The sequence below is a fragment of the Pelmatolapia mariae genome, linkage group LG2, assembly GCF_036321145.2.
Source record: "Pelmatolapia mariae isolate MD_Pm_ZW linkage group LG2, Pm_UMD_F_2, whole genome shotgun sequence".
Classification (NCBI taxonomy): Eukaryota; Metazoa; Chordata; class Actinopteri; order Cichliformes; family Cichlidae; genus Pelmatolapia; species Pelmatolapia mariae.
In genome coordinates, this window is record NC_086228.1 from 15,957,772 (window position 1) to 15,985,000 (window position 27,229).

Genomic DNA, 27,229 nt, shown 5'->3' on the forward strand with positions numbered 1-27,229 from the left:
CAGGTCCAAATGAAGCCATTAATTTAAAGTGTTCTGAAACTAGATCTACTTGATCAAGGATTTGTACTTTCTTTGAACTCAGAAAATCAAATAATCTTCTCTTCATGCAGATGATAGCCCTACTTCAGACTGTGGGGGAGAGTGGGGTCTGTATGGAAGTGTCAGCTCTCCCACTGGGAGTTCCACTACAGGGTTAGCATTACTTTTATATTTTAGCTATGAAGCCGGCACTCTAACTTACAGTGGAATGTCCAGGTTGTTGTAAAGGGGTCAGAGAAGCTCACACAGATTCTGTCTGCAGACACTGTGTGACCTGTGGCCAGATCCTACTCATCATTCTGAGGCCTGAGCACTAAACGCTCACAGATTTAATTAATGTACCAGGTAAATGGCTGAAACAAGAGGATGCAGGGGCTCATGTAACATAAATACAGGAATCAGTTACCACTTTGCAGCATATGTGGCGTTTCCTTGATCATAGAAAAAAAAAACTTAAGCAAAAATTTAATGGGTTGATAATTAAAAATAAAAATTCTCCAGATTTCATAGAAACTGAATGTTAGGACTGGCTGCTCCTGCCATAGTTATCCTTTCCCTCTGGACTTGAACAGGACTATGAAATCCACTTCATTCTGTCGAACACTGTGCAACACTGGGAAAAATGTACAAACAAGGGCCAGAATGCCTGATTTTTCATAGACTAGATGATTTGACGCTTTCAGCGGGAACACACCTTCGTTTGTCAGTGTAAAGACTGGGAACAAGCCAATCTGTCACTAATAACGAAGGATACTTATCCTACTGGGAAAGTATTAGCCATTTCAGGATCTAATGCAGCACCAAGGAGAGTGGCTGGGATTGGCACAGGACATCCCATCATGCACGTTGAAATACGAAAATAGAGATTAATGATAAAGTTTACAAAACACAAATGATGTGAGGAGAGCGAACGGGCAATGTGAACGGACTTCTAAATTTGTTCCTTCTGATAATTTTTTGCCAATGAACCAAAACTTTTTTATCAAATGCTAAAAATTCATCAACTCTCAAGATGACATTTTCAAGTACTTCCAAAAAAAAAAAAAAAAAACCCACAAACGCAGCACATCAATGACATAGCAGCTCATCTGGCCCACGATCCGTCACTGTTCACATATAATTGTAATGTGTGAAAAACAGAAAGAAAGTGATAATTTTTGTTGTTATTGGTTGGTTGTATTGCACAAACTAATGAGAATTAAAATCCACTGAGAAGTCAGAGAGGCTCAAACATTCATATAAACATGAATTAATCTTGTTTCACTAAAATCTGACCAATACCCTAGGAAAAGGAGCGATTCTGGTGAATTGTGAAGGCGTAGACTGATGGGCAGCTCATAATCATAGTCTTCACACTGGAAAAGCTATGACTAACAATGTTTGGAACCATTGCATAAGAACAGAATAAGCGACTCATGAGTTATCAAAATATTCCAATTAAGGTAATTTCTTGTTTGACAAACCATTAAAGCTTTATAGATAAGAGTTTACAAAGTCAAATACTGTGAAAAATGGCTAATCACCAATGTTCAAATGTAAGGGACTAATCAATTTGGCTGTTTTACAACTTAGTTTATGAACTGGTGGTGAGACAAACGGGCAGTTTAAAGCCACATTAGGCTACCTTCAGTTTTACAATTTATGAACAAACCTACAGAAAAATAAGTCAGTTAACTTATCAAGTATAAGCAGAATCAGCTCAGCAATCAACAGATTAGTTTTCATTCTTCTCCTAGGAGCAGTTTACCTTCTGAGGTTTTCGTACTTGGTTCCATATTTGCCTTCATAGCAGTGACTAAGCTGAATGAAGAAAAAAAAAAAACCTTGCCTGCTGGAGCGATATCCTGTCTTCAATCCCAAGTTTTTCCTCAGTGCATTTCTCACCTCTTAAAAACGCCTCGGGGAAGGAGAGAGGAAAATCTGAGCGGTGTCTGGCATTCTAAATTCTGGAGATTAGCTCGCTATGTCAGCTTAGCATCCGCCCAGATTCAGCTTCTCTGTCACTCCACACCCCTCCACCCCTCTGTCAGCAGCAGCAGCAGCGGCAGCATGCTGCACTCTTGTTAACTTAGCTCCCTTCCCTACTGTACTTCTAAGTGCACTCGAGCACAGCCCATCTGGGACTGCTGGTTGCCATAGCACCCGGTCCATCCTTCCCACAGGAGCGGTACTAGAGTGAGCAGAGTTGGGTATGTGACAGGAGACGTCGGGCCATGAGAAAGTTCAGTGCAGTCTTTTGAATCAAAAACACTGCGCGTCTATATTTAGGATACTGGGTGGGGCTGGATGGAGGCAGGAAGAAGACGACTTTTGCCGCATTTTCCCATTTGGAGCTCGATTGTTTCACAGCAATACAAGTTAAAAAAAAAAAAAACTGGTACACTGACAGAACGCCCAGGGGAGTGTCAGGAATGAAGGGAATGCAGTGAAATTGTGCAGAACAGGAAAAACTGTGTGCAGCAACTGCATGCTGGGTATTTGCATCATTAGTGTGAAAATGCTTCACTTCCTATTCCCAGGGAAAGAAAGCATGAAGGGGAGAAGGCATGGTGCAACACAATGGGCAAACTTACTCCTCTGCTGTCAAATCTCCTCAGATGGGTAAATTCAATACTATATGGTACAGTAATTAGATCAGACTTCTTCAAAAAGTCAGCGTTGCAAACAACATTTCTCCTTCAATTTTCAAACTGCATCATGTAAACTGTTCTGCTAGCTCCACAGTTTGCCAATTTGTTCTGCAGTATTTAATTAATATAATTTTTCCACTGTCTGAGGACTTCATGTATTAAGCAATTAGCAATAGCAATGGAAGAAAATGTGTATTTTGAAACAAGCCCTTCTGTTTAGCATGTAGTCTTCCATTTTCTCTCCTTGTACAGTGCAATAACTAAGAAAACGATCTCAATGTTTTTATCATGAACAGCCGTTCTGTGCACCACCAAATGTGCTGGAAAATTTATATTGTGTGGAAAAATATTAAAGGGCAAGTACAATGCAAAATGGTAACATTTGAAACTTCATGCAGGTCACAGGAAGCAAAATTGATTGATGAAGGGTAGAAACCTATCCCAGCTACACTGCCTGCAGAGCTTCAAACCTTCTCTGGCATTAACATCAGTGAGCTTCATGGAGTGGGTCTCCATGATCAAGCAGCTCCTGTGGCTATATTGTGTAGGCGGCCCAGTACTATTGCTTGTATAGTCTATGTAATAAGCAACAGATTTGTGATCTTCACCAGTTTGTCACACAGTTAATTGCCATATTATCATAAACAGACTGGAATTGCCAGCTTTACCCTTTTCAATCACAAACTAATAGACTGACAAGCAGGCTGATGGGATCTTATCTGTATCTTGATGGACCAAAGTCGCTTTGAGGACGGTCACCAATTGTGAGCAGTAACAGACCTGGTGTCCATCTCTCAAGCAAATATTTCAAAGGGAACAACATTGTATCACATCGGTGTTTTAAAGTCTCCTGCCACTCTTTTCCATAGTGAGAGTGTAACAGAGGCATAGCCACTGACTCAACCGCTAACGTTTGCTCTGAGATTCAGGTGTTTTATGCTTGTAGCAGTTAGCCTTGAACTGCTAGTTTACCACTAATTTCAATTTTTTTATTCCAAACTGTAGCCTCAAAATGTAAAACTCATTTAGTTCCCTCTTCAGTAAAGTATCTCCAATGTTTTTTGTTCAGCTTGTTTCAACAAGGTCCAAAAAGTGGTTAACAGCTCATGATGCTTTACAAACTATAATGATGCTTAGATTCACCAGCAAACACGACAACTTAAAATTATTGATGTGAAATGTGGATTTTACCTGGAAACCAAACCTTTTATAAGTTATCAATGTGCACAAAATATATGATGTGTGACAGCACAGACAAACAGTCTGAAGACGACAGGTACAGCACAGATAAACTGTGATGCTCAAAAAAACCAAACTACAGAAGCGTTTATCAAGAGAGGACTGAGGAACAGACAAAAGCCAGAAAGAGCTGTAAACATCACACAAAACATTGCAGCCACTCTATTCTATTTTACCAAGAAAGGTTAAAATAATTAAACTCCACAAGGAGTAGAGGGAGACTAAAAAACAAGCCTGAAGTGCACTCAATGAAGACAAGAGCAACTTTCTCCAGGAAATAAGACATCACAGTACACCCAGCTACAACCAAGGGTCAGCAAAGGGCACCAAACAGAGTGAACACACCAATTTTCAGCTAGTATCCGAAGCAGAAACACACAACAGGTTTGGAAGAAGGAGCTCGACACACAAACAGAGCATAACACAGTGATAGAGCAACGCTGATGCCGCCTCCGGAGCACGCAGCGATCCGCCACAGCGAGGGTAAACAACAACAAAACTGTAGCGCAGGATGCAACTCACCGTGTGGTACCCGCGGGCTATGGGTGGCTTTCCTGTAGGGTACGGATCCACGGTGTCGATGATTGTTTGTCTCTCCCCTTTCTGGTTGATCTTCCGAAAGCGCCGACGGGACTGTCTGTGCGAGGCTTGTCGCTGAAAGTACTCCTCATTTTCATCCATATAGTCCACCTGGAAATGATAGAAAGGGAGGGAGACGGAGATGAGGGGAGTGACAGTCTTCGTCTTCATTGACGCCCCCTCTCGAATCCCCCACCTCCCTTCCTACCGCCCCTCTCATTGCGTAAAAATAGAAGCGTGTGTGGGCTGTACGATGCACACCTACGTCAAAAGGGTGCTCACAAAACAAAAGGAGAGACAGAGAGAAAGAAACAGAGGGCTGAGCGAGGAATTTGGATGGAAGGAGTGAGCTAAGGAGCGAAAAGCGATGGGGAGTAAACTGATTGACAGGTAGAGATAAACAGAGATGGAGCCTGGCAGAGTTGGAAATAGAGACGCTCAACTCTCTCAGTCTCTGCTAGACATATTAACCACAATGAAATTACAAGTTCAAAAAAGATAAAAATCCATGTTTCCATTTTTAATGAACTGGGAGGAAGAAAAACATTTTCCATGTGGAAACTGGCACAGTATGCCACTTTAACTAAGCCATCGCTATATTCAAGCGGTAAAATTTTGTGACGCTTTTTTGGTTTTAGACTACTTAAACGGTGCTCTGGTGCCACACGGCTTTGTGCCATGATGGAATGACATATCTGACTTTACATTTTTGGCCCATTCCTTCCCTTCCCTCCCTTCGCTCGCTACTTTCACTGCGGCTTCACATTTCACAGCACTCAGCCTTTGGGATTACACCACTAAAATCTCTCTCTGCCTTACCAACTGCTGCCATGACAACGGCAACGGAGCTGTGTGCGAGCGAGAGCGTAAGTGTGATTGTGTGTCTAATTGCAAATCTCGGAGTGTACGCGTGTGCAGCACAGACACGTGAGCAGCTTTGCTTATGTTTATAACGGCACGTCTGCATATCTCTGTACACTCTTAACATGTAGCAGCGAGGTTCATCCGCGTGCATCACTTCCTCGGCAGCATAAGAGCCCCTGTTCAGTAATTACAGGGCAAGCTAGCAACTGTAGCAGCATAAGAGGTAAAAGGCTACAAAGTGTCTGCAGCAAGAAGAACAGAGGGAGGTATTATTAAGGAGTGTGTGTTTATATGATAGAAGCTCAGTTATCACAAGCCCCCTCCACCCACCCATCTACACAGCACACTCACAGAGAAGAGGCAATTACAGTGAATGAACAGTGCTGTGACTACAGCAGTGCAAACTGGTTGTTATTATGTGTGTTATGTTTTTTATTTTACGGCAATGATAGAACAGGGTGGATATGCGCTGCTAGAAATGGCAGTTGAGGGTGTGTTTCTGTGTTATTATAAGGTGGGGCAAACGGTGCCATGAAGCAACCAATCATTTTAGTGGATGAACATTATGTTTTAATTGCCACAGGTCGGCAAATTAGCTGCACTGCACTGTTCCTTACCCCTCAACACAACGCTCAATTTGACTAATATCTTGATAGCATTAACCATGTTTTACATGTGCCCTCTGATTTATTTCTCTAGTTTCAGTTCCTTCTCCCCACATGTTCCTCTTTCAAAACAAATGAAAAAAAGGTGTTTACTTGATTATTGAAGAAGGTCACAAACTTTCTGATTCTCTGCATTATGTGGACCAGTCATTTCCAAATTTTGTGAAAGCAAAGCACACTGGTGTTCTTATCTGTTGGAGATAGTCATGCTACCTTTTTTTTTTTCTTCTTTGCTTTAACATAAGGCCAACTAGCATATAACTGATATCCACGTCCTTATTACACATGCTCTTAAATACACCCCGCATTGAACCACAGGACAGGCAGCATGCTCAGTTTTTGTATTAATCTTTTATTTATCTAGGTAAAAATCTCATTCAGATTTAAATCTCATTTCCAAGAGAGACCTGGCATCAATCCAGTTGAAGATGTAAGACGGGTCTGAGGTTGCATGTGGCTTTTTTTGTTCGTTTGTTTAAAAAAAATATTTTACAGCAATGGCAAATCATGGAGCCTTGCAACAGTTTTGAAAATTAGCACCACATGCTAGCCACACGTAATATACTGCATATACAGCTGTCACAGACAGCTGTAGAGAAATGTCATAAAAGGCACTTAAAACAATCCGATAAAAAATAAATAAATAAACTAAATCAGCGACACTCTGCTGTAGATTTTTGGTGATCGACATGGAGTCCAGCTGTTTCACAGATTGACAGAATTACAAAATCAATGATTACCATAATGTTTCTTTTTGTATCCTATACATTAAGGTGAACTAAAGAAAAACCCCACCTGTCTGTACCCCCTTTGTATTGATGTTTGAATAACTTACATTACATCAGAAATGAGGTGGATGGATTAGAAAACAACCAAAGTCTGACCTTAGAGGCAGTAACTAAAGGGTGACGATTTTAATATTTTGTAGGTTTAAAGAACTACAATCTGGATGTGCGGTTTCAGCTTGTAAGGTATACAAAATTATCATTTGTCAGTTCTCTCTGTTGGTACGTGTTATTTTTCTCAATTTCTATGCATTTCTATGTATTTCTTACAAAGAAAAAAAGTCGTAATTGCTACTTCCAATTTGTGCTTGTTAGGTGGTGTGTTGGTGTGCATGCATAAAGTAATGCTTTTGACATGAGTGTGCTAAAAGTCTGAGAAATAGAACTCACCACAATCATCTCTGATGGTTCCAGGACGATGCACTCACATCCACGTCGAAGGCTGCCAGCTGATCGCTTCCCAAAACTAGAGAAAGGAGGGAAAAGAGAAATATTATATCTTTATCTAAAGCCAGCAGAACTCAGTCTTATTCAAGCTGTACATAGGCAGCTGAAAACTCTTAAATATAAGTCCTAACCTACAGGTAACTCCTTGTGCAGCATTTTAAATATGCAGTATGGAATATCCCTATATAATGTTGGATAGAGCAGCAATGAATGAACACTTCTTTTCAGCCATGACCCATCAGAAGGGAACCACCCACCTCTGGAAAAGTCCACTCTCGCTACGTCACAATTTGTACAGTATGCTTCCCTCCTAATGAGGGGAAACTGGGGGGGGGGGGGGGGGGGGGGGGGGGGGGGGGGGGCAGCAGCAGAGACTAAAAGGTCTCGAAGACGACGAGCTGCAGTGGAAACTGAGCATGAAGAGATCCAAGTTGTGGCTTTGGGAAAGAATGCCGCCTTTGTCCAGAATCAGACCTCAATGTAGAGACAAGGGCTCCCTTGTTTGTTATTTTTAAACATCTCTTGGTTCTGAATGTGATCCACATCACTGTGTTTTAAGATAAACTCAAGTGACTCCAAATAAAAAGATTGCACGTCGAGATTATGTTCCAGGTTTGACCCGTTTTGCACTGTTGAGCTTTAGGAGATGAGGTTTTGTAGTATGAAATGCATTTCTAGGTAGGTTTGGAAACTAACATTTTTTCCTGAAATGGTAAATGGAGCAAACAGTCCATAGAAAATTCAATCCGAAATAAGTTCTAATTGTCAATTCATTGTTTTATTTTTTAAACAAATCCTACATGTAGCTTCTTTAGTGTGACTTTTTGTTTTCATAAGGCCTTTACACACTGGACACATAAAAGCCATGCAAATAATCTGTGCTTCAAAAATATTTTTCTGATTCACGTTGCAGCCGTTCACACCGAGCACATAATTACATTGGACGAACTTACGGCATTTATGTTTTTCAAACCAAGTTCGATCTTTTCACTAAATTTGGCTATTGAAGCTCAAAACGCACCTCAGCGCTGAATACACAGTGATATAAAATAATACCATCTTCCCCCTGACAAACAGCCAAATGCTGCTCTGGGTTATTCGGTTTCTGAAATTATTATTCTGTCTCCTCAAGAGCTCAGCCTGCCCCACTGACATCCTGAAATATGTGTTTAAAAAAAAAAAAAAAAAAAAAAAAAAAAAAGCAGTCGCGATACATCTTCAGCTCCTGGATCAAACCATGAAATTCTCCCTGCTGCTGCCTTCTCGTGAGAATTGAATGAACTCAAATTCTCAGTTTTCTTCTTTAGAAACATCCGGAAAAACTCATCAGCGCTCTATGTCGACTTCGACCACAGTGTGTTTTTTAAGGACAAATTATTTATAAAAACACAAAACCTTTGGTGTGTGCACGTTTATACACGTTACAGGACAAATTCAGATGGAAAAATTGGAATTACAATTTCAGTGGTTTCAATAAGTCAGCTGTTGTAAAAATGTGAAAACCTCTTTAACCCAACACACTGGGCATTTTACACCATTTTAAAACTCCTGCAAATATCTGGGGTCATTTTGCTAATCATAAAGTGTATGAGGATAAGCTGCTTATTGCTTCTATAACTGACAGTGATTCAAATGCATGTGGTTTCAGACTGTTGATTAAATAATTTAAGCCCACTGTTAGGCTCTGGGAAGTTTTCACAAGTTCTTAACATTTCAATGTCTAAACTATTTCTTGGAAAAAAGAAAAAAAATCTCTGGGCAGGTTAATTAATAACAGTGGTAGTCAATGTGACTTGCTCTGTTCGGGCAACCTGCCATCTACTCAAACCTCACTCTGCGACTGACACAAACTGAGTAATTCCAGGTGTTCAAGTTCTCCTCAGCACCCACAGATGAAGTGAGCAGCGGTAGTGGTGTGAGCCTATGGACGTGCCAGCCTGCATCAATCATTCCCGACAGGAGCAGACCTCCAGCGCAGCATGGCCTAAATGCTTTAGAGCTTTGGGCTTGTGGCTTCATGTTGTGGGTGTAGCTTGGTCAAGTCGGGGAATACAAAAACCTGGTTATCCTCTACCTATCAGTTTGAGAGAGCGAGTAATGATTTTTGTGATGCTTTTGTTTTCTAGGAGTTGATTTAGCTGGCTTTGCTTTTCCCTTTCTACTTCCTTTTGTTGACTTTTTTCTCTTTTCTTTGTGTTTTTTTCCTCCTGTCAGCTGTTCTGTTGTTTCTCTGCCAGAGCTGCAAATTTTACTTGAGCTATTTGTCGACTTTATAATTCACACAACTCCACAGTAAAGTTTTGCTAAGAAGCACAAACTGAAATCAAAGGCAGCATGAGTGACTGGCCGGGCCACACAGGCTTGGTGAGCAAAGGCAGCGAAGGGGTTAATGCTGATTGTCGCTGTTTGCTTTGCCTGAGCTTCTGTTTAATGCCTACTAACTCTGCTCGTATCCCTGAAATACACAAGCCTGAATTCCACCGCAGGGCCAAACAGAGCCACTGTAAGGACAGCTTACTCAGTATTTTCGCTCATGTTCTCGCAAGACAAATGCTGTGATTTTTTTTTTTTTTTTTGGAACTTCCTTCCACCAAAGATGATTTGTCAGCTGGGCAGCGGCTTCAGAGAAACGAACAAGTGCTTTTGATCTGGTTTTAGGGACGTTTGAGTTGGCACCAGCTCTGATCCTGTTCAGCCTCCTTCGACTCATGCTACAGTGGAAAAGCGATAGCGAATCCACCCAATGAGCATCACAAAACACGTTAGGCCACCAAAATACAAACGGTAACGTGACATGTTCAATCATGTTCCTCCGTTGCATTCCTGACATTAGTAATCCATTCCTCCATTTTGCAGGAGGCGAGGGCCACTGGCAGTGTGCAATATTAAAGAAGGGATTATAGAAGTTGAGTGTGTGGGGGTAGGAGTGTGTTTTCTAACAAAAGTGTCTTGTTTGGGGATTAAAGCCTCCAGTGCCCTATGACTAGTGCTGAGCAAATATTAAGTAGAGGGTCTGCCAAGAGGGTAATGTAAATTAGAAAACAAATAATGCATTCAGAGCAAACACTGATTGTCTTAGCTAATGCTTAGGTGGACCGGGATGTAAGCAACTCTCCAGCAATCAACACTGCCACGCAGCACAGCCTACCCATGCAAATATTCCATTTTTATTAGCTATAACTAAAGAGGCAGAGGTCTAGGCACACACTACTTTGTATGAATTATTCATCAACGAGGAATTCAGGGCCACAAGTTAACGTAAGGTTGTTTTTTTCTTTCCAGAGAACTACAGTGTGTGTGTGTGTGTTGGCTGATGAACCTACAAAACCAGATAAAGGAATTAAAAAAAGGGAAGGAAAAAAAAGATAGGAAAGGTGCCAGATGCTTGAGCAAGTATTCATAGCACAGCACAAAGAAAAGATGATCACTGGTAAAAGTACCAAAATATTGCTACACTTACTGTGTAACTCTATAACCTTTTATATTTCCATCACCTTTTTATTTTGCTTGAATTTATTGTTTCTTTAAGAAAAAATTCAAGTTAAGCTGTGAAAAATACAGGACAAAAAATAAAGACAATGCATTTCTTTTGTTTTTGAACAGTTGAAAATTTTGCTGTTTCCCCCTTTTTTTGTTAATTTGGCAGCTTACAAATTTTGTTTTTAACTTGAAAAAAGTAATTTATTTCAAACCACTCATGTCACTCAAAGTATGCCATTCAAATTAAAAACAAAAAACATATTTAATCAAGTGCCACATTAACAGTACTTTAATCCTCAGGCAAGCTCTGCAAAAATACACTTACTACTCAAATGAAAGAAATCGCTCCCATTTCCTTCCATCCGTCTCATGTAACAAAGGTAAAAGCTGGAACCTGGTTTACTGTCTGAACCTGTTCTGTCTTTTCAGAGCTTACCATGGCCCATCTTTATGCATGCACTGCAGTTCTCAACTTCTTTAGACCCAACAGAGGTGAATCCAACAAATGCCCGTTGGATAAGACATCAAGAGGTCTTTAAACCAGCTTCCTAGAACAATGTCTGTGTGCAGTCCAAATGTGTCTCACAGTGAATTCATAGCAAATAAGTGTGAGAATGCATCTATAGCAAATGATGTCCTATTTTGTGACACATATGATTAATAACACATATTGAAATTCAGTCATTTACATTCTCACAAAGCATAAAGCTTCTTCAATAAGCAAGATATTACCTCCTAAGAGACTTCGAAATAGTTTAGTTATTTATTTTTAATGAAGACAGTGAGTGTGGAGAGCTGAATGATACTGAAAACACCGTAAAAGCCATCCCCGGTCAACCTTCCAGTACAAAAAATGAACACCCTTGGTGGGTTTTAATATACCTGAGAGATATGTTCATGTAAAGTTCAAGTTAAAAATTCATTGCCCAAAAGAAGGAATGATGAAAACCATATAAGCAAATATTGTTATTTCAAAACCACATCAGCCAAGAATTTTACTACAAGTGAAGTCTATGTGAAACAAAACAAAACAAAGAAAAAGAAATTGATGGTGAAGAGAACATCCCCAGTTTTGCTTCTATTCTGTCATTTGACAGGCAGCCAACATCTCAACTTCAAATTAAACCCTGAAGCTCTCAGTCGACTGTCTGACATCTCCCCTGCCTCGGCAGCCTTGCATTCCCCTCCGTTATACAACAAGCCTGGGCGTCTGGAATGTCATTCCACATGCATCACCAGCTTCTCATTCTACCAGCCCGGCAGCCCACCGCCTTAGCCTTGGATCCACTCTGCTGCCTGTGTGAACCAACGCAACCCTTAATCTGTACCCCTGGTCTGAGCTGAAGGGAGCAAGGGATAGGGGGGGGGGGGGGGGGGGGGGTCTCCTCACTCTTTTAAGCTGTTTAAGTGAGTAAGTGGTAAGAGGGCACACTGGCTTTTTTAACCCACCAGACCCTTGAGGAGGACAAAGATTAAACTCCTCAGATATGCAAGACTTCTGACCCAGCACAGAGAAGGAGGGAGTGGGAGGTCAGATGGATCTTTGGCTACAACTGCTAAAGTGAATGAAAACCGCATCCAGGCTTTGAAGCCTTTACCAACATCCTGTCAGAGCCGAGTTTGATGATCCAACCTCACCTTGCAAAGATAAACAGAATTCCTTGGAGTAACAGCGTGGTCCACACCACATGCATATTCCAAACCTTTGCCCCGGCACATCTGAAATAGGCGCTGACAACGCATCCAAGAATGTGTTACTGACTCGTGACTTTTGCTTCCCAAAATACAGCTTCACTGACATTGTAAAAGGCAAAGAGAAAAGGGCACCGGAGACACGAGTGTAGAGAAAGAGCGACTACGCTAGCCGCTCGCAACTTTTCCAAACACATTCATCAGTCATCACTGAATCTATCACTCATTTCTAACATGTTCTCACCACAGCAGGGGCTCCATCTTTGTTTTGGTTTCAAAGTTGCCAAAAGTTGTGTCTAACCCCCTCCTCTATATACCCCAAAAGAGCACACACCCCTTTTGCTGGCAGCACACTCCTCACACTGACAAATCCAAAATAACATCAAAGTCATACTTCACATTCCAGACTTGAAGGTTTTACTGCAACCAGCTCCCGGCTTGGAGAAGAGTCAGATTTTTAAATTACAACCAAAAACAAAGGAGTTTCTAGGCAGAACTTCAGTAAGCCGTACGCTCATGTGTTTCTAGGTAAGAGTTACATGTAGCTGTACTTTGATGACTCACCCCCGACACGCCAATCTGCTCCTAGAGTGACACAGCCACCTGATAAGATGAACCCCTCCTTCTAAAATATCCCTTCTTGTTAGTTCAGAGAAAGCCAAACAAACGCGTTCCAAGTCCCGAGACGTCGGTGTAACTGCGGCATATTGTCCTGTGCACAAACCGGCACTGCTGTCGGAGATTTGTGTATGAGAATGGGAGCGTGTGGCTCACAAAGTGTAGATCAGCTTCTGTCCAATGGCCCTGCCCCCTTTCTCTCTCTGTCTGTCTGTCTCTCTCCCTCGCTCTGTGTAATGTGGTGAGCTGAATACGGCCGCATTCCAGCGTACGACTCACTTCCTGTTACAAAGCACGAGTGAGTGACAGGCTGGACTGTATGTTCCCGTGTGTACGTGTAAACAGCGCAACGTACACTGCTTGTAGAAGTAACTCAAGGAAGTAAGTCAAGTGAACTCAAATATTCTAATTACAGTGCTTAGATTTATTTTAGACATGAAAAATATAAGACCAACTCACAAGTTGCCTCAATGTCTAGTTGTGTCCTGTGGTTCAAAAGCTTGATTGCTAGCTTCTAAACATTATTTTTAACATTTTTCCCCAGCTTTAAGCTGGAATGATCATTTCACTGTGTTTTCAGATGAGCGGCATCATCGCATTTAAAATTTTAACACCTAAAGCTGGCATTTCCAATAAAGAACTGGAAATATGTTCAGTGTCATGCAATTTAAATTTTCCTTAGCTTACATATAACCTGCAATAACTCCAGAGCTCATCCCGAGGCAAGACCATGCAATGCTTAGAGAATACACAAAAGACCCAAGAATTACATCTCAAACTACAGCCCTGTGTTAGCATGTTAAAATCCATGACAGTACAAAAAACAAAACAAAACAAACAAAACAAACCAACAAACCACCACAAACAAAAAAACATTATAATGGTTTATATGGTATATACGGAAGGGCAGGAGAAATATTTGTCCCTCTTAAAAAAGTAGCACAGCTTAGGTTTGGTCGACTGGATAGATGAAACCAAAGCGGAGATGTTTGGTCAGCGCCATGTATGGGAAAAACTAAATGTGGCAGGACAAAAAACTCATACCAACTGTTGAGCATGGAGGAGGAGGGCTGATAATATGGTCCTGGTTTACAATCACAGGACCTGAGACTACTATAAAGCAGGATTTCATCTTATTCAGATGAATTCGGGATTAACCGTGGGTAGGGATGGGAATCAAGAACCAGTTCCGAGTAGTCCAGTTCCTTGGTCAGTTCTTGCACTCTCGCTACGATCAGCTGAATTGGAGGAGGAAAACAGTGGTGCAGTTTACAGCGTGGATATGGACATTACTTGTATTTTACTGCACAAAGATTGGGAGCACGATGGATACTGCTCCAGGACGGAACAACTGCATCATACCGTTAACGCAACTTCGGCTCTTTGCAAGCACTGGCACAGACAGAACGCTATTGCTAAGCTAGCCAAGAGCCCAGAGTGGTGTTGAATTTGAGTAAATGCTGACCCCAGCCCATCACTGTGATAAAGTGAGCAGTCATTTGCGGTGAAGCCGCTGCTGAACTTCAACAGGTATCAAACTGATGAGCAGTCAGGCTGTAGTCTGATTTTCTATCTTTTCATGTTTCTACATTAGAATCATCGTGACGACCGCTTTAAAGTCTCCTTGTGCTGGTTTCCATCTTTTATTTGTGTTGTCGGCTTTGTGTTCATACATAAATACTAAGAGATAGATCGCATGTGTCTTCATTAGGATAGGGATTTGTGTTGGTGTGTGGGGCTGGAGGTTTATATTCTTAACTGGTAATTATGAGACCGTAACATCAAAGTAACTTAACGAGTTGTGTAACAAATGTCTTTCTCCCGGGTGTAATTAAGTAACGCACTGCGTTACTTTTAAGAAAAGTGTTCTGTGTAATATGTGTAATAATTACTTTTTTCAGTAATGACCCCAATGGTGATCACAACAAAGAGGGGAAATACCTCCAACATGCACAAACATTTGACAACTCAGCATGAAATCAATTTACATGAATGTAATGACTTTCATAAGCAGCTTAGAGATGGTGGTGACTCTCAAAGTGGAGCTAATGAGAATCAATAAGGGAATTGAATTGATAAGTGATACTGATAATGGAATCGGAATTGCTAATTCTTATCAATCCCCATCCCTAACCTTGGGTGTTCTGTAGTATCAATATGCTAGAAATACACATATCCCCACCCCACCCCACACACACACACACACACACACACACACACACACACACACACACCTTCACTAGCAAGATAACAACAAACATTCTGGTAGCACAAAGACTTCATAGCAAGTGATCAATGTTTAACCTGAGGGTTGTTGAGTAAACGTCATTTCCTGCTGGAAATGATGTTTACCCAACCCAACTCTTTTTTTTTTTTAATGCAGCTTAGAAATTTGAGGAAAAGGAGGACCCAGCATATGGGGAGATGTTTTCAATTTATAGATCTAAACTTTCCATGGTGCAGCTTGATGGGGTTTTATTTATTTATTGCATGATTCGTGCCAGGTTAATAGTCAGACTACATGTCCCTGGATTTAGAGCAGACTTTCAATTTGGAAAAAAAAAATAAAACAATGAAAAATTAAACCTCCAAGCCAAAGGCAAGATAACCCCGATGATATAATAAGTGTTATTTTGTGGAGTAGTCCTGTTCACATGACTGTGTGAGTTGTATCTAAGAGCATCCCCTTAAAAAAAGAAAAGAATAAACTGAGGACAAAAAATATTCAGCACAAAGTCAAAATTTCATGTCAAAACAAACCAACAGTACTGTTTCACAGTCTGTGGCCTGTCGCTGGCAGGACCTAGAAATGTTTATTTTTAAACATACTATTGCTCTAAAATGAGAAAACAAGACTTACTTGGTTGTCAACAACAACCACCATTAAAATCATACCAGATGGATGAGCACCTAATATTTCAATTAAAATTAAAAAATAATGAGATGCACAAGCACAGTAACCATTTTTAGTCATGAAATGGATTAATAAAAAAAAAAAAAAAAAACAAACAAAAAAATCTCCTGTTCAGCCAGCAACTGTTCCACAGAATGGAAATGAATATCAGAAGCGTTGAGAAAGATCTGTATTGTGCAACAAGAGAATAAATCGTCACTGGATTAGTTTGTCATCTACAGTCACAGATGAGTCTGCCTGTCAAGAAACAGTCTTATCGGTACCGGCCTTTTTTTCCCAGCAGTTCACAAGATGTGATGATGCAAACATTCCTGTTACCAAAAAACCCAATTTTCCCATATGGGATGATTATGTTAAGAGTTGTGGTTTTGGTTTACCCAGTGTAAGGAGTGACTGATGATGAGAAAACAGTTTGGAGGTGGATGAACGAAAGAAGCTTTGATAGCAGTATATTGAAAATGAATGCACACAGCACCGTGGAGGAAGGGAAGTAAAATCGGTCTGGGTTTACTAAAGGGTGTTTCAGGGTGGAAGTCCACAGTTCCATGCAGTTACTAGAAACTATGGCTAAAAATAGTTTAGTGTTGAATGCAGAGTACATGTGAAAATAATGATTGTGCAAATCCTCGTCTTTAGCCTGTTGTTAACATTTGAAAGTTGCAGATTTGGTACATCTAATTTAAGGAACACACCTACACTGGAAAACCTTCTGAAGGAAAATTCATCCCTGAAACCATTAACAGCTCAGTAGTTGAAAAGCTCTCAAAAAGCTCTTAAAGACACTCGCTTAAAACACAACCATCTCAATAATGGCCCGACCAATAGATGTGTAACATCTGAAAAATGGCAGCTACAAAAAAAAAAAAAGTGTTTTATTCTGTGCAGAGTGATATAGTGGTAGACAACGGTCACAACAGATCACCCGTTCCAAATGTTTTCATCCCATTAAATGGTCATTATCAGTTGTAATCACTTCCATAGATCTCACTTGGAAGCACCATCCTGTGGCTGCTAACAGGCTCGGTAGGCAGTTATCATCTGATCTCATCAGTCATGGACTGAAAGCACATTTTAAATCTGCAATGTAGTCATCACCCTGGTAACCTGCATGTGGCTAACAACGTGAAAGTGTAGATTTCTAATCAAACCATTATCTTATAACCCGAGCCAAGTAGCTTTGGTATCTCAACCTAAACGGACGGTGTGTAAAAAATAAATAAGTGGGAACTAAAAATGAAAGTAAACAAGTAAACAGTCAGTTAAACTGAAATGCCTTCCTGTCCCTCTGTCAGGACTTTCTCTGCAATATTAAAAAGGAAACATTCCCTAGATTTAATCTCAGCAAGACCAGTCTTCACTACTCAGCCTGCTTGAAGTCAGAGGAAGCAGTCTACCTGGGTGCTAACTTATAATGACCACTCGGTGTTCTGAATTTAGTAAAAAGATGCTAAAAATAGTAACACAATAACATACCAACATTTTGTACATGATGCTCTGCGATAAAATGAGTGCTTTTTGTATAACCGTCTTACATCATGTAAAAACACTATATTGGTAGATACAAGCCAAGTTTTAGCAGATCACCCCCTGAGCACACGCTTGAATTATAAATGCTGCTTTTTCCTCTGTCCTGTTTTTGAGGATGTCCATTAATTGGAAAGTTGGTGGTCTAAAACCTCCTTAGGCCAGAGGATACTGTATCCCAAACTGCCTCAATGCATTGTGTGAGTTTCTACGATAGAAACACTGAACATAACACAAGCTGGACTCGGTTTAAAGCTCCGGGTGGTCACCAAGGCTCAAGAAGTACTCTATAAATGCCAATACATTTTTTCATGAAATAAGAGTTACAATCTCTGCAGAATCATAACAAATTATACAAGGCTGACTGTCACTTTTAAAACTGACTAAATCACCAGTAGTGCACTTTGGTCACGGTATGCTAAAGTCAGCCTTCAGCGTACCATGACTAAACATGTATCTATTTAGGTGATATTTGATTTTGGGTTTACGGCATACAGTTCCAGCTTCTACGATTAATGACTGAGTCATTCATCTCCCCCCTGGATCAGATGTCACTACAGCTACCGGCAGTAAGAGAGCAAGAGAAGCACTGAGAGAATGATGGAGACGTATCAGGTTTTCAACCTTGCTGCTAGTGTAGATATGAACAGCCATTTCTGGGTAGGGCCTGTCTGAAACCCAATTCCACCACATCTTTAAAAGCTTCAGGAAGTCCCACTGGACTCCATTCAGTTACTCGTGCCACAACCAATTTCCCCTCCGAGCCATTTTACCTTCACCATTTGTCCTCTTTATAGACTAGGTGAGGCAGTGTGTCTGGATCTTTTCCTACCACCCAGCGTTTTGCCCCTATAGGAAAACCGTTAAGAACAATCCATGTAAAAGAAAAGAAAAGAAAAAAAAGAAAAAAAAAAACCAAAAAACAACAGAAATGTTCATAATAAGATGATAAGACACACAAATGCTTTAATACAGAAACTATGACAGTCACGCTTTCTACCAGGAAAACAGGAAGATTTCAGTTAGGTTTACAGCTTTGCATCACATTAAATGATTGAGTTTCTCTAGCACTGTTACGGGAATACAGCCACAACGCCGCTGTCAAGAAAAAGTCTTATTCTTCTCCTTTTCATTCTTGAACTGAAAATGCAGACTGTCATTCAAAACCTGAGTGAGTTTCATGACCCAGGAGTCCTTGAAACGTTGACTTAGAATGTGCCATTGAATGTGTCATTTTGAAAATGCCTGATTGTCACTGAGGAAATAGGTTCTGCTTCATTTCCCCCAAAACACCTTTTTTTGTTCTTTCTTTTAAATAGAGCCAAGTGGCTTACAATATACTAGGAGGCTAATACAACAATTTCATTAATGAAATTAGTGTATGAATATAAAAAACTACAACAACCAATGACAGTTGGCCATAATCTAATCAGCCAGTGCAATAGTAAATTACCTTGGTAAATTTAACAATGCATATTTTTCTCTACTTCATTGTTGGCATGAACTGGCTCCTTTTGTATAACTGTTTTCAACACAGTGTATGTGCCGTTTCACTAAGATTAACAAACCTGTGTTAGTCAGGTAGGTAACTTTATATAATTCATGTTTGTCTAACTCTGGGTCTTGATGTAGGCCCACTATCTGAAACAAATGGTCTCAGCTGCAATCCCTTCAAACCTTTTATTTTGATTGGGTGCCGCATCCAGAACTGTGTCCCAGAGAAACACATTAAGCCTCAGTCAGGCCTACAGATTGGTTGCCGCCTTCCTGGTAACCACCAGTCATTAGCGAAAGATGCATTTCCTGACTAGTGGTGAGTGGTTGCTGGTGAAGTTGCTGTTGTTGTTGCAAAGAGAATACTGCATCAAAAGAGGCTGATGATCACAGTTTGTGATTTCTTAGTTTTACAGTCAGTTGGCGATTAGTTGGAATGTAATTTTTTGTTATTAGATAACAAGTCAATATCATCCAGGCAAACTGTAGAAACTTAGGTACCTGTGTTTGCCAGGAGATTGCTCACTCACACAGTCTAGGACTGTGTGAGTGAGGCCTTACGATATCCAAGAGGAAAGAAAAACCAGCATCTGAAAGTTTTTGTTTAAAGTAGCCTGAGCCTACCTTTTGCCATTTTTTATATGCTGTTGACCAACAAAACACTAGGAGTCATTCTGCTTTCTCACCGATGGAAATGTTACCCTTGGATTAAACTTGGAAGAGTGTGGAGGGTAAAATGATAAAAGAAGCTCACTCTGAGTACTACAGACATTTACCTGCTCTATTGTTACATAAGCTCAATCAGACATCACAAAGTCTTCGTTCTAAGAAGCTTGTCAAGTTTGACCCAACTAATTCAGACTTTTGCATTCTGCACACCCAGCATGTCTACAAAAGTCAGTGCTGTGGTGAATGAACAGCTGTTGCTTGTAAAAGAAGACAATAATCATTCAACAAAAGACAAAACTTTTTTTGCGGAACATCTATAACACGCATTCAGATTATGATTGTGCCAGGCTTAGTGCTGCCTCTTATGCAGGTGTATTATATATTGCATGCTCTGTACAATGTAATATTCCCATACGACTATTGCCAGATTGCCTTCTTTTCATCTAGTTGCTCACATGAATCTCAGCTAGTGGCACTGAAGCACATTCTCGCAGAAACTAAAACCGCTCAACGTGCAGTTGGTGCTTCATATGCATAATTTAGCACAGAAAACATAAATGTGACAGTCCTGAATAAAGCAGTTGGCTTTATTCTGAACATCTGAGCTAATTATCAACCCCATGCAGTCTCACACAGCACAGCGGATCCTCCCTCCACAAGCTCCTTTGCAACATATGCTTAGTAAACACTTTCAGGGCCTTCTTCTCCTCTGTGACTATGGTCAAGCATTAACTTTAATCTGCCAGTACCTTCAGATCCCCCTTCGGGCATCCCACACACACACACACTTTCACCTTCATAAAACTGAAAAGGTTATATTTAAGAGGGGGCTAGCTTTTTGGCACATTTCCGATCAACTCTTCCGTTTTAAATGCCTCCCACGTTCGTACAAACCCAAAGAACGACCTCAGTGGACTCCCGCTGTACAGCCGGAACAGTTCTGCTCCACGGCCTAAAGTGATGGCCTCGAGATCAGAGTGGCCGTAGGTGTGTTATGCAAGCCTAATGGATAAAAAGATCATTGTTTTCAAGACGCCTACAGGGATATTTCATGTAACAGATCCACTTGTGAAATCGCAGCTTTTTAACATTTGAGTCTTGGCTTCAGAGGTGGTGAACACTGCTGTGAGAGGGGAACATGAGTCTTAAGTCCTCTGAAGGTGCCATAAATAATTATTTTCAAGCCTCACTCAAAAACTAAAATAATATGCAATATGGTTAAATCAGAAAAAGCAGGAATTATCCAAGAGGAAGACTAATGAAATGGTTCGTGTTACTTGAGCTTTTCAACTATGCTAAAATGGTGATGACAATAATGCTTTCTACCCAAGGTTATTCAGCCTACTGTGATACAGGTCAAAAGCTTTAAAAGGACATGACTTATGCTAATCTTTTAATTATGATCAGGAATTCATACGATTTAGTCAAGGTGTCTCTACTTGCAAAGTACAAGTGTTACAGTGTAAGCTACTATAATGTGGTTTTACACAGCTTCAAACCATGCCTATGTATCCCGCTTTTTACCCTATGACAGCTGGATAGGCTCTAGCTTCCCCTCTATGTAACCCTTACTTGGATAAGTGTATTAGGAATGGACAGATGTACATTCACCTTTTTGCAGTGTTGGTGATATAGTTTGAGAATTTCGGAGTGTAAAAATGTATTTTATGAGAACTGTTTATAATTTTTAATGACGACATGTATTTTATTCTCGACCTAGTCACCTAATGTATTTCTCTTGAACTGCAGAGAAGTCATGTCGATGTACCAGCAACATTCTTGTACATGAGAAGTAACCAATTTGCATAGGAAAAAGTAAATGTTAAAATGACTTTTTGTATTAAATTACTGATTTAAAAAAAAAGATATAAATTAAAATTAAATAGTTATGCCAAAAACATGAGTAAAATCTGTTTTTGAAACCAAAGAAACAATGATAAGGTTAAAATTTTCTTTAGTGAAATCGCATAACTGCATACAAACATTTGCTGCTGTGCAAAATTTTTACAAGCCAATTTTAATAAAAGTTAACAAGAAGCTGATAAGACAGGAAACAAATCTTGGTGAGAGAGACATTTGTCTCTTCATTTTAAATTGGCTTGGAAGGAAAGCGGATGCTTGCATGTTACTGCCAAAAATCACGCCTTCAAACAGCATTCAAAATGGCCGATGATCTTACCTGCTTCTGGGCAGGAACATGGATTCTTTGATGAAAACTGAGCCAGACAACAGGATGTACCAGCAGCTTCCTATGTCATCAGGGCTGAAAGACAGAAAGACAGAAAGACATACATTATTTCGGAATGAATTAATGGTGATATTTTGACACGAAGCAGACCAAAATATAATTAAGGATGATGAACAAAATGAGAATTTTTGTAGATTTGGATAGATGAGCCTATAACTGATGAAAAAAAAAAATAAAACAATAAAAAAAAAAAACCTGTCTCTTTCAAAATGCTCTGGATCTCAATCTGTTATTTGCAGGATGCGTAAAACAAACATGATCCAAAAAGACCCCACCAACAATCAACAGGATCCAAAGGGTTAGCAATTCAACATCCTACTGGCATTGTAAGACACCACCAGGCATCCTAATGCATCACAGCTATTCTGGCTATTAAAAACAGATTTGCAAGTAAGGTCAAATATTTCATTTCATTTGTTGCTGTGGATAATAAAAAGAAAAAACAATTCTTGACAGAAATTCCCAAAAGGGGTCCCTGCTTAATCTATGCCACTACATGAAAGGGTCACTGTGGGGCATGGATTTCATCATCAGTGGGTGTACAAGGCTCTCTGCAGACTTGTATGCACAACAACTACACTACAAGGCCACCAAAAGCACAAAGATTCTCCAGGTAGACTACAAAGTAGTATAATAAGAACAAGTAGTCATCTGTGGAGTCTGCAGCTATCTTTGTGAATGCCCACAAAGCAGAACACTCCCTCCTTTTACCCTCTGCGACAGTAAATTGAAAATGTTTATGTACAAATCAATCTATTGATGGAGATTATTTGCTGTGTCAGTTTACTTATCACCATTTTCTGTGCAGGTACTGTGACTTAATGCGTCAGTGATGCAAGACTGCTCGCTGCGCCAAATGATTAATAAAATTACAAAAAATAAAAAAGCGAGAAACTGAAAGGAAAAGAGAGAGAACTGTGAATGAACTGAAGACTCATGTCTGTCCCCACACAGGCGGGAAAATGGGCCTCTGAAATAAACCCACACTGACCTCTGGATGACGCAGCTGATTGTCAAGCCATTTTCCAGGGAATATAACGGGTAAACAAAACCACACTAAACATCAAGACTGTGCACTTTTTTCAGTTTTAAGAATTGTGTGGCAGTTCATGTGAACCACAGGCCTTATTAAGGAACATCAAAAGACTCCACTGAGGAGAATTTGCCTACAGATAAACAACTCACTAAATATAATTTTCAGAAATCACATTTGGTACGTCAGTGTTAATAATCTACGCCGCTAATGTTGAAAGGATATCCTCAGATTTTAAAATTCATCCGTTTTGTCTCTGTAATCATCTCGCTTATCCTTGGGTCTTCACAGAAACCGCAGGGATTGCGCTGAGATAATCTCAAAAGGCTGAACCCTCAGTGTACATCAGTGGTACATGCAGGATTATCAAAGAGACATACATATTAACCTAATGACAATGTAAACAAAGAAAGAAAGAACAATAATAATAAATAATAATAATGCTTGCTTTCATCTATACGCAATCAATTCAGTGCAGAGTGCTTCAAGGGGAATCAACATATATAACTGCTGTGCTGGTGAGATAAAGTATAAGGAAGCAAAATGCTGCTGTACCAGCATAAATTGTGAGTTATGTGTTACTGGATTTAGTTAAGTATAAGCTTATATCAAAACACATTATACTGGAGACACTGTGCTGCATTTTTCAAGTAATTACAACAGTGATCAACTGACAGCCTTGTCAATCAGACGTGTTGGGAAACGCACCTCTGACAGTAAAGAAGAAGCAAAAATCCAGAGAAGGAAGTTAGCAGTTATGGGCAAAAATAAACATGCCAGTACTTGTAAACTGCTGTAATTTATGCTACCATAACTTAATGTCACCATAGCAGTTATGGTTACTTTGTTAGTTAATATCTCTCGGCTGGCCTGGGAACGCCTTAGTGTTCTCCCGGATAAGCTGGAGGAGATGGCTGGGGAGAGGAAGGTCTGGCTTCTCTGCGTAGACTGCTGCCCCCGCAGCCCGGATAAAGCGGAAGAAGATGGATGGATGGATGTTAGTTAATGTTTCCAAATTGAGCTGAAAATTACACAATTTAAAGCTGGTTGAAACTCCCCCAAAAAATGCAATTCCAACTATTTATGACTAGTTAAGGTTTTGCATGTAGTATAGCACTGCATTTAAAGTACAGTTAACGTGTTATATCTGATTAGAAACAAAACTGGAACAAATACGAAATATGATAAAGTTTTCCAGCTCTTAGCAGGTGAAATTATGCAAAGAAAGCCCACAAGCTGCTGACAGCAGCTTCACATTTAATGTAGACATCAGAGTTGCACTAGTTTTTTCATCCAATTTACTACAATAAACTTGATAGGTTTATTGCAGTATTCCTACCCATTACTCTAACATTTAGCTTTAAAACTCCGGAGGACCAGTTATAACATCATTTTGAACAATTTTGCTTTAATATCATCATGCAGCAGTTCAGTCATAAATGTGCAATACAAATAACAGTCGCTCAAATTGCTGTGGAGGAATTTTGGTCTGCTATTCTTTATGTTGCTGTAGTTCATTGAGGTTTATGGATTTGTTTATGCATAGATCTCTTAAAGTCCTGCCACAGCATTTTAGTCTGGTTGCATGAACTGCATGACCTACTGCAAGGTTGCATGCACCTGCTGCATGACCCAATTTGTGCCAAGCTTTGGATGTTTGAATGGCCTCACATTTAATTCTAGAATATGTTGTTATACAAAGGGGTTTAACCTCAGTCAGTCAACTCAATGGCTGCAAGATGCCCTGGACCTATGGCTGCAAAACAAGCCCAAATAATCACCCTCCACCACAACATGTGACAGCTGCTATGAGCTGCTTGTGCTAGAAGCCCTACTTGTTCAGTCTTTTTCCTAGCTGGGTTGTCATGAACTTTAACATATTAACTGTGGCCTGTAGAGTGTAAGATCTACCTATTGCGTTTTGTGCAGTTTATCAAATAACATTTTAAGAAACCTAATAATCCCATATATGCACAAATTTAAGTGACACTGGAGTTTATACTTCATCAAACGCAAAAAACTTAATTCTCTTTGCTATGAACGCACAAAATGATCTTAACAGCAGGCTAAAATAAATGTTTCTCTATACGACGCCTGCCTCCAGCAGTCTGTTTATTAGTCTGTACTTTGAAACGTCACCGTCTCACAGAAGCTGAACGTCTGCAGAAAGTTTCTCTGGTGTTAATAAGACATCAGCTTGAGTTATTATTTCTGAGCATTAACACCTGGTTCAAGTGAGACGTTTTAATTGGCAAGATAATGGAAATTAATAACCAGTCACACATCTGCAAGGTGGGACTGGTTTTTACTAACAGAAAGGTAAAAGATGGGTGCCCTTATTATACATCTTCTTCTTCACAGAAACGTATATCCACACCCACCAACACTGTGCTGACTGAGTTTTTCCCCTTTTAATCAAAGGGAACAAAGTCTTGCCCCTCCTTCCTCCTCTCCACATTTTCCTTGCACAACTAATGAGGCTGCAGACAGCACACCCTACTGACACACAGCAAATTCTTCCTCGCTCCCTCCACAATCATCCCTTCTCTTTTTCCCCCTTTTCTCCACTGATCTCCATCTGGTTCCCTGCAGACTCGTTCAGTCCTTTTTATGGCTCTTCTTTGCATTTGGATACGACACAAAATGAAATGTTCAATTATTAATTGCCGGCATGCAGGGAGGAAAGCGAGGGAAGCACCTCACATGGCTGAGGAGTAGGAGGAGAAGATACAACACCAAAAAAAGTAGGAGATAGAAGACTTATGTGGAGCGACAGCTTGACTGAACTGGGTCATGAGTACTGGAAGCGATAGTCAAATGCTAAGCATCATCCACCAAAACCCTCACAGGGAAACCTTTAACAGTGGGGAATCTGGTTGATCGCCATGGAGGCAGCAGCAGGGGTAAAATGGGGACAAAATTATTATGACAAAGACTTTCACAAAATTAGGTTTGACTTTTACAAACTGTTTCATTCAAGAATAATTGCCTTTTGCAAATAGTAAAGGGAATCATAGTTGGCTCTTAGAAAAAAATATTTTACAGGCTCAAAAATTCACGGTTTAACTGTTCTGAACATTATGGTTTGGGGGTTTTCCCGTTTTCCTAGTGTGCTACAGATTTTTTATAGAAGAGTTACTAAGCCCAAAGTCCACACCAACATTTCAGTAATGACTTCTAAAACTAAGAAAACAGTCAGATTTCAGAGACCATATATAGCGTTATATAATATGGATTGTTATTATTGTCACTGTCAAGATTTATGTCTTTGATTAGATGGTCTGACTTTATAACACATATTACAGTCGTCAAAAAAAAGTCTTTACATTTCTGCAAGTGTAGTTTTTGAACTTTATTCATAAATGACTTTCATTAAATTAACTCCAAATGCAAGTCGTTCTATGCAACAGAATATTGTAAAATAAATACATAAAAAAGGTCAATTTTCTATATATTATTGCACATATTATTACAACACAGACACACAAACAAACAATCAGGAGTTTCAAAACACTAGAAGTGTTTCTACACTCACACTGAGGGGCATATAAGCAACTCTGACTATTTTAACTTGTTATTGTCATGCTGCTTTTACCATGGACTCAGGAGACTGGCAGTCTCGCAATGTTGTGTTGATATTTTGAAATAAAGCATTCAAAGTTTTCAACTGTCCAACAAACACAAAATTTAAAAAAAAAGAAAAAGAAAAAAGGTCAGGAGACGACAGAGTCTACTGGTTAATGTCCAGCGCTTAAAACTTCTGACCAAACTACTTTTTTTGCATAACTCCAAAATATTTCCTTTCAAGACGGGATATAAAAAAAAAAAAAAAAGAAAAAAAAAAAGAAAAGAAAAGAAAAAATCTTATTCTAAAAATAAACATCCATCTGTCATTTTTCTGTCATTAAAAAGCAGCTCTACCAGATACTTAGCAAATGACTAACGTCTCCATGTCAGTGCCACACAAGCTGAACAGAATTTACTGAAATGAATAATTATATAAGCTGACTGGTCGCTGGGATGTGATGAGTTTTTCAGCTCTTTCTCCCAGAGTTTTCCTTCATCTACCTTCCCATGACGCCGTTTATGAAGGAAAGCAGCTTCACGCTGTCACATGGAACAGGAGCTGCCTGTGAGGGCAACTTTCCGACAGCTGCTCCCTCTGAACCTTAGCCAGGGGTTAAAATATCACAGTCTGTTAAGTGTTCTTCTTTAATATTGTCAGAATATATTGGATAAAATATGTTTTCTCCTCGACAGAAATGAGTAAGTGGCTTCAGCAAATCATTTTTAAAAACACTAATTAAAA

General features: G+C 39.9%; 1 protein-coding gene across 9 annotated transcripts in view; it reads right to left on the minus strand.

The window, feature by feature from the left end:
- Nucleotides 1–27,229, minus strand: part of rapgef2b (Rap guanine nucleotide exchange factor 2b) — a 109,840-nt gene that overhangs the window by 45,041 nt on the left and 37,570 nt on the right. For 8 of the 9 annotated variants that reach the window (XM_063493916.1, XM_063493885.1, XM_063493877.1 and 5 more), the window contains exons 4-6: nucleotides 21,819–21,902; nucleotides 7,192–7,267; nucleotides 4,431–4,598 (exon numbers count right to left, since the gene is read on the minus strand). In XM_063493916.1, coding sequence (XP_063349986.1) covers nucleotides 4,431–4,598; nucleotides 7,192–7,267; nucleotides 21,819–21,902 — 328 coding nt within the window. Of the gene's footprint in view, nucleotides 1–4,430; nucleotides 4,599–7,191; nucleotides 7,268–12,984; nucleotides 13,171–21,818; nucleotides 21,903–27,229 lie in introns of those variants that run through there. The other variant, XM_063493924.1, reaches the window with a different exon arrangement.